This window comes from Priapulus caudatus, unplaced genomic scaffold, assembly GCF_000485595.1.
Source record: "Priapulus caudatus unplaced genomic scaffold, Priapulus_caudatus-5.0.1 Scaffold2613, whole genome shotgun sequence".
NCBI classification, from domain to species: domain Eukaryota; kingdom Metazoa; phylum Priapulida; class Priapulimorpha; order Priapulimorphida; family Priapulidae; genus Priapulus; species Priapulus caudatus.
In genome coordinates, this window is record NW_014579674.1 from 30,324 (window position 1) to 38,333 (window position 8,010).

General features: G+C 42.0%; 2 protein-coding genes across 2 annotated transcripts in view; both read left to right on the forward strand.

Annotated features, from left to right (window-relative positions):
• LOC106818886 (fibropellin-1-like) overlaps nt 1–643 on the forward strand; it is a gene marked incomplete at its 5' end in the record, with an annotated part of 13,726 nt that extends 13,083 nt beyond the window's left edge. Inside the window, 2 exon segments of the mRNA XM_014823556.1 lie at nt 12–21; nt 531–643. Coding sequence (XP_014679042.1) covers nt 12–21; nt 531–546 — 26 coding nt within the window.
• A 195-nt stretch (nt 644–838) lies between these two features.
• LOC106818885 (fibropellin-3-like) lies at nt 839–6,517 on the forward strand. The gene is made up of 8 exons (XM_014823555.1): nt 839–874; nt 1,239–1,257; nt 1,590–1,703; nt 2,910–3,023; nt 3,891–4,010; nt 4,236–4,347; nt 4,652–4,762; nt 6,506–6,517. Exons 1-6 carry the CDS (start codon nt 839–841, stop codon nt 4,307–4,309), a joined length of 477 nt encoding a protein of 158 aa, XP_014679041.1. The 3' UTR covers nt 4,310–4,347; nt 4,652–4,762; nt 6,506–6,517.
• Nucleotides 6,518–8,010: the final 1,493 nt, after the last annotated feature.

Consider the following 8,010-nt stretch of genomic DNA (forward strand, 5'->3'; position numbering starts at 1 on the left):
CGACACGCCCCGTGCAGATAGGTGCCGTACTATACATACTATACATACTATATATATAGATTTATATATGCAGAGAGATAACATTAGGAGCGAGTTGTCAAGAAGCGGGGGAGAGTTATAAGAATAATTATATATATATATTAATATATATAATATATATGTCTTAATATTAAGTGAGAGTGAAACGAAGAGAAATAGACACACAAAAAATATAGTAAAAGAAGATATAATATAATATAATATATATATATAATATATTCGATAATATATATAGTATATATATTATATATATATATATATATATATAGAGAGAGAGAGAGAGAGAGAGAGAAAGGAGAGAGAGAGAGAGACTAGAGAGAGACTGAGAGAGAGAACGCGAAAGAGCGACGGAAAACAAAGAATAGATCCATAAATGCGATGCAGAAAGGAAAGCGCATATATACTATTAATAACATTATATTAATATATATACTATTTTGCAGATATCATGTGTTTTATAGATTTACAGATATCGTGTGTTTTATTTACAGATATCGACGAGTGTGAACCGAGGCATGTTGCAACACGTGCGCGGACGCTGCGTTGGACCTTGATCAATGACTTCGCGTGCGAATGTCGCGAAGGCTTCGCAGGAAGATACTGCGAAATAAGTGAGTAGATAGATGCACGGATGGTCGGTGCAAGCGAGAGAAGGGGAGGAAAGAGAGATAGGGTTGGGAGCGAAGAGAGAGAGAGAAGAGAGAGAAAAGAGGGAGAGAGGAGAGAGAGAGAGAGGATAGGTAAGAGAGAGAGACTTGATGGCAGGGAGAGACGGGTCAGAGAGGAGAGAGCAGAGACCATGAGGACGGAGAGCGGCAGCCAGGACAAGACAGAAGTATGAGAGAGAGAGAGAGAGAGGCATTGATGCGAGGAGAGACAGAGAGAGACAGAGACAGAGAAGAAAGAGACAGACAGACAGAGACAGAGAGAGGGAATGACGAGAGACAGAGAGAGACAGAGACAGAGGGTGAGAAGACAGACAGACATTGGAGAGAGAGACTGAAGACGGGAGGGACAGAAGGTGAGCAGAGAGACAGAAGCACTACGCGAGTGATGTGAAAGACACGAGAGAGAAAGAGAAAAGAAAAACCCGCACACTCGTTTTCGCACGTTCATTACGTAATATTATATGTTAATAATGTTTATATATCCCGATTAAGCGGTGGTCCCGATTAAACGGTGAAATTATCCCGATTAAGCGGTGGTCCCGATTAAACGGTGAACTTGTCCCGATTAAGCGGTGGTCCCGATTAAGCGGTGAAATTATTCCGATTAAGCGGTGGTTCCCATTAAATAGTGCAATTGTACCAATTAAGAGGTGGTCCCGATTAAACGGTGAAAATTCAGCATTTTTCCGCTCGTCTCCAAAACCAACGTCGCTAAACATTTCCCTGTGTCTGTCTTTAATTAACAGGATGTCCTAAACATATTCATGATCCTAAACATATTCATAACATAGATGTTCTAATTACATAAGATAGATGTCCTAGTTAACAGATGTCCTAAACATATTCATAAGATGTCCTAAACATGTTCTACTCCCTTTGCAGACGTCAACGAGTGCACACCGGATCCGTGTGAGCATGGCGGTGTGTGCGATGACCTTGTCAACGACTTCACCTGCCGCTGTCCGCCTGGCTACGACGGCAAACGCTGCGAGATCGGTGAGTTGTTTTTAGATTTAGATTTTGAAATTTATTTACGCTTTCAAGTATATTACATTTTTACATATATCACAACAAGTTTTTAAAAATAAATACAGCGAGGGAGGGCAAATTGACTATACAGTCTTCAAGTCACCCACTCCGCAGTTAGAACTATTGCTCTGTTGGGAGGGGGGGGTAGGGTTGAACTAATGGGAGGGGGAGGAGGGTAGAACTATTGGGAGGGGGAGGAGGGTAGAACTATTGGTCACTTGGGAGGTGGGAGGTGGATAGAACTATTGCTCTGTCGGGAGGGGGGAGGTGGGGTAGAACTATTGGTCACTTGGGAGGTGGGAGGTGGATAGAACTATGGCTCTGTCGGGAGGGGGGAGCGGGCAAGGATCTATAATTATTGGGATGTGATTGGCATGGGTTCTGCAGCTAGTCGGGTGGCAGCAGCTAACAGCATCGTAGCGTGAATATCGGGTTATATAGTGGAGACGTACATTTATTGGGTTACTATAGATAATATGAATAATATATATAATATATATATATATAAATGATTAGGTGACAGGTTAACTGCCTATAATTGTCACGCAAACGCAAATACACGCGTTTGGTTACAAGGTGCCGGAACGGTAAATACATGTAGGGTAGAATATACGGGGATTTATATATATATATATATATATATATATATAACCCCGTCTATTCTACCGTATACATCACACTATACCATATACCTCACATAAACATGGTGTTCACATGCATTAGAAGTTAACATATGCGAGTGGTTCTTACGCATGAGATGTTCACATGAGTTGTTCACATGTACGAGTCGTTCAGAGATGTAACTGTTCACACGCACGAAACGTTTACACGAGTTGTTCTTACATATCAGTCATTCACATGTTTGTGTTATTATTCACGTGTGTGTGTGATGTTCACATGTGTGTGTTGTTCACATGTGTGTGTCGTTCACATGTGTGTGTCATTCACATGTGTGTGTCATTCACATGTGTGTGTCGTTCACATGTGTGTGTCATTCACATGTGTGTGTCATTCACATGTGTGTGTCGTTTACATGTGTGTGTCATTCACATGTGTGTGTCGTTCACATGTGTGTGTCGTTTACATGTGTGTGTCATTCACATGTGTGTGTCATTCACATGTGTGTGTCGTTCACATGTGTGTGTCGTTCACATGTGTGTTCACTCTTTGCAGATATCGATGAGTGCAATCCGAACCCTTGCTTCAACGGAGCCAACTGCGTCGATGGAGTGAATAGCTACACGTGCGAATGTCGGCCAGGTTTCACGGGACCCGAGTGTCAGACAGGTAAGTCATCACACCTGTGAGGTTAGCGTGACAGGTGACAGGGAGACAAGTGATACCTGTGAGGTGGGTGTGACCGGGGGACAAGTGATACCTGTGAGGTGGGTTTGATAGATGATAATGACACCTGTGTGGTGACAAGTGACACATGTGAGGTGGACCTGACAGGCGACAACTGTAAGGTGGGTTTGACAGATGATAATGACACCTGTGTGGTGACAAGTGACACCTGTGACGTGGACATGACGTGTGACACCTGAATGACACATGTGAATATATGTGTTAACGGTAAGGTTAGGCTAAGTGTAAAGATTAGAGTTAGGGTTAGGGTTAGGATTAGTGTTATAGTCAGTCTTTTCCTATCAGCATCTGATCATGCAGTAACTCGGTGTTGAGGTTAGGGTTAGGGTTAGAGTAAGGAATAGTGCTAATCGTAAGGTTAGGCTAAGCGATTTTAGACGTGGGTCTAAGGTTGGGATTAATGTTAAGATTAGAGATGTAGATTAAGAGGAGATTCCTAAAATATGCATGGAAAATGAGAAACGTAGCACCACTTCTACATACTTTGTCTGACATCACAAAATAATAGTATGATACCTACTGAACATCTTGGTGTACGATGTACTAAAGAAATGTTGGGCCAGGGGAATGAAATGGGTCTAGAGTTGGGATTAGCGTCGATTTCAGTCAGTATTTTCCTGCATCAGCATCTGATCATGTAGTAACTCGATTCAGATTCTTTATTTAGCACATAACTTAGTTACAATACAGCAGGTGTATGATGGGTAGAACATGAGTGTATGAATAAACAAGAATAGTGAAATTACTAAGAAATGAGTGCTGTGACTCACGACGTCGCTTCTACTTCAGACATCGACGAATGTCGCGAGACTCTGGTGCCGTGCTTTAACGACGGAATCTGCGAGGACCGAGTTAATGGCTTCAGCTGTACCTGCCTGGAAGGCTTCACCGGCCCCGTCTGCGAGACGAGTGAGTGCTGCTGCTGCCCTCTATACTTACCGTCGCCGCCATTTTATCATTATTATTATTATTATTATTATTATTATTATTATTATTATTATTATTATTATGTACTGAAGACATGGTCTTTTTCATGGAGAAAAAATCTGATTTATCTCATTTTCTCTCTGAAGAAATTTCTTTCTCTCTATCTCTGACATTCACACACTCACACTCTCGGCCCCACATTTACAGACATAAACGACTGCCAGCCGAATCAGTGTTTGCACGGAGCAACTGCGTGGATCTCATCAACGATTCGTCTGTGAATGTCCGCCAGGCTACGCCGGAAAGAGATGCGGAAACGGTGAGTGCGCATGCGCGGGCTGCGTCGCCAAGTGTCGAGCAGAAAATCGATGATTTTTTTCATATTGGTTTTTTAATTGTTTAAAAATTATTAGATTAATATAATAATATTAATAATTTCATATACATTATATATTTATATATAAAAAAATTGATTGCAGAAATTGATATCTTGATGGTATTGCGAATTGTGCGCATTATTTGTGATGACGCGTCACGTAATGCCGTCTCGCATTTGTTTGATGACGCGTCGTGCCTGCCGTGCACATTCTTCGATGACGCTAACTATCGGGCATCGTTCACAGATATTGACGAGTGTGACGGCAACGAGTGTGTGTTCGGGCAGTGTGAGGACCTATTGAACGGATACAGGTGTCTCTGTGACCTAGGCTACACGGGAGAACTCTGCGACATCGGTACATAACTATCCTTTACTCCTTACACTTAAACACTAACCCTTAATATACATTATATATATATATTATACAATATATATATGATATAGCATAATATGTATAATATATATGATATAATAAATATATAACACATAGGTAACACAGTTTCTTACTCTTACAGCTTATATGGTGTTACATAGAGTTGTGTGCCGTTATATCGCCCTGTTACACTGCAGTAACATAGTTATATATAATGTTATATAGAGGTTACGTAGCGTGCCATAGCGTTATATGCTCTATAGTGTTTAAATATTGTTACATACAGTGCTATATATGCCATTATAAATTTATATAGTGTGATAGATAGTGTAGTATTGCGATGGTATATAGTCAAATACAAATAGAGAACCGGGAAACGTAGGAATTACAGTAGGTTATGTCAAGGCGAGCGTTGCGGCGGCTGTCTCATTCAATTACTAACGCATAAATTCATTTATCCACGTCGTATTCTCACGGATAAATTATTAAACAAGCCAACTCTCTCTCTCTCTCCCTTACTCAGAGTTGATGATTTGCTCGCCTCGAGCCCATTGCGTGCGTGGAGAGTTTAGGACAGACTGGCTGACTTACAACTTGCGTCTGTCGCCAGGCTACACGGGAAGAAGTGCGAGATAGCGTGAGTAATCGCCAGTTGCTTCTCGTGTAGATCCCGCGGAGATTTCGCGACCAACTGACAGCATCTATCGCTTGCATGCACTCGATATTATTATGCTATATTTAATGTTTAGGATTAATTATATTATATATATATATATATATATATATATTATATAATAGATATTCCTGACAGTAGATATCTTCCTGAGGATTTGATAGCCATCGTCCATTTATTGCTCTCTCACGCGCGCGCGCTCTCTCTCCCTTCTCGTTTTCTCTTCTCTTTTCGACTCTCTCTCTTCACTATCTACCTCTATCTCTTTTTTCCTCGTTCTCGCGCTCATTCTCTCTCTCTCTGTTCTCTCCTCTCTCTCTCTCTTCTCTCTCTCTCTCCTCTCTCTCTCATGCTCTCTCTCTCTCTCTCTCTATATATATATATATTATACTATACAATATATATGTTTATTCTTTCTCTCTCTATGTCTATCTTTACACATTTTTCTCGCTCGCTCTCTCTCCATCTGATATCTTCGCTCCTCTCCTCTATATATGTGTAATTATGTCTCACACGCTCTGCGGTATCTTTATGCAGACATCGATGACTGTAAGATAGGCCCATGCGTGCACGGCGAGCCTGATTAGACCGCGTAAAACGATATTTTACTTGCCACCTGTGAGTTCCAGGATTCACCGGCAAAGCCGCGTGCGCCATAGGATATGTATATACACTCACTCAGGTACACACTCATCACAGCAGTTACAACACACGCAGCACACACACACACACACACACACACACGCGCACCACGCACACACACACACACATACACACAACAACACCAACACACACACACACACACACACACACACCACACCACACACACGCACACACAACACACACACCCCACACACACACACACACAACACACCACACAACACACACACACACACAACACACATCGCGCGCGCGCGCGCGCGCCGCTGCGAACACACGCACACACACACACACACACACACACAGGCATACACGCCACCACCACCACAAGCATCATCTTATGAAAATAATAATTGATAGCCGACGATGTTGTTGTTGTTGTTTTGTGATAGATGATTGATGATGATGCATCATTGAGAAACGAACGACGATGACGATGACGACGATGACGGATGATTGATCGATGTTGGGTTGGTTATATCGATATAATGATTTTGATTTACAAACGGTGACGATGACGATGAACGATTCGGTGACGACGCCAATGACGATAACGTGCTCACTACTTCCCAATCGCGCAGACATCAACGAGTGCGATTCCGCAGCCATGCAGTTAACGACGGAGTCCCCAGTGTTGTGTAGACTGATGCCAGCTACCGCTGCGACTGCCAGCCAGGATTCAGTGGCGCCCTCTGCGAAATAAAGGCTCAAGATTTTCTTCGACACCGGTCTTCTTACGAAAATTCTCTCCCTTGCGAAAGATTCTGTAACAAACACTTTGCAATGTATGCATAAATAATCACGGTACCCGCGTAGAGGAAAAGAGGGGGGAGAGAAGATATACGAAATGATCATATATATATATGTGTGCGCTGCTGTATTGTGTGGTGTGTGTGGGTGTGTTGTGATGTGTGTGTGTGTGTGTGTGTGTGGTGCGTGTGCGTGCGCGGCGCAGTTTGGTGGTGTATCTTGTGTAGTGTGTTGTGTCCGAAGGTGTCGTAGCGTGGGTGTGTGTGGAGTGCGGGTGGTGTGTGTGCTGTGTGTGTGTGTGTGTGTGTGTGATGTGTGTGTGTGTGTGTGTGTGTGTGTGTGTGTGGGTGTGTTAAAGAGTGGTGCGCCAATTTTTTTAAGGTCACATCGAATACTTATGACACCCGAGCAGCTCGTATCACTTTCTCACCGAGAAATATAATGCGCGCGTGGGATCGCCATGAAAATCAACCCATTTATAGCATTTTTATTATAAAAATCAATTGTGTTTCATGTGATATACAGCGACATATACTGCTTGCGCGAGTTGGAATGCAGCGAGAGGCAGAGAGGAACTGCCGGCTGTTATATATATATCCATTAAAGATAGTCCATCAATGTCTGCTAGGCTACCGAAAACTTACAGAAAAATATGATATATATAAATATAAAAAATAATAAAAATAAATATAAAAAATGATATAAATATTATAATACGAAAAAATTGCCGCAAATATTAAAAATAACCACGTCGTAATAGGAACAGTACTTTTTAAGATATGTCGGCGGTAGATAATGGCAGAACGAGAATGAATAAGAGGTCAGAGTCCCCCCCTCCTCATACATACATTTTATATTATACCCCATTATTATCCACTGCTAATCACGCGAAGCTAACGAAGGTTTTTATTATATAGTACAATTATATTTATAATAATAGATTTATATTTATAATTATCCGCGCATTATTTTCTTACAGACGTTGATCTGTGTGATCCTGATCCGTGTGAGAACGAAGGCGTCTGCCGTGACGGTCTAACGAGCTTTACGTGTGATTGCCCGCCTGGCCTCACTGGTCCCGTATGCTCAGATGGTAAGTGGGGATGGCTAGTATCATTCTCTTATACTGTAGCTCTTCTCTCTCTCC

Coding starts and splice junctions, on each gene's coding strand:
- LOC106818885 (XM_014823555.1), top strand. CDS start 839: ATGAGGACGGAGAGCGGCAGCCAGGACAAGACAGAA. Junction 1,704..2,909: donor CGGCAAACGCTGCGAGATCG/GTGAGTTGTTTT, acceptor CACTCTTTGCAG/ATATCGATGAGTGCAATCCG. Junction 3,024..3,890: donor GGGACCCGAGTGTCAGACAG/GTAAGTCATCAC, acceptor CTTCTACTTCAG/ACATCGACGAATGTCGCGAG.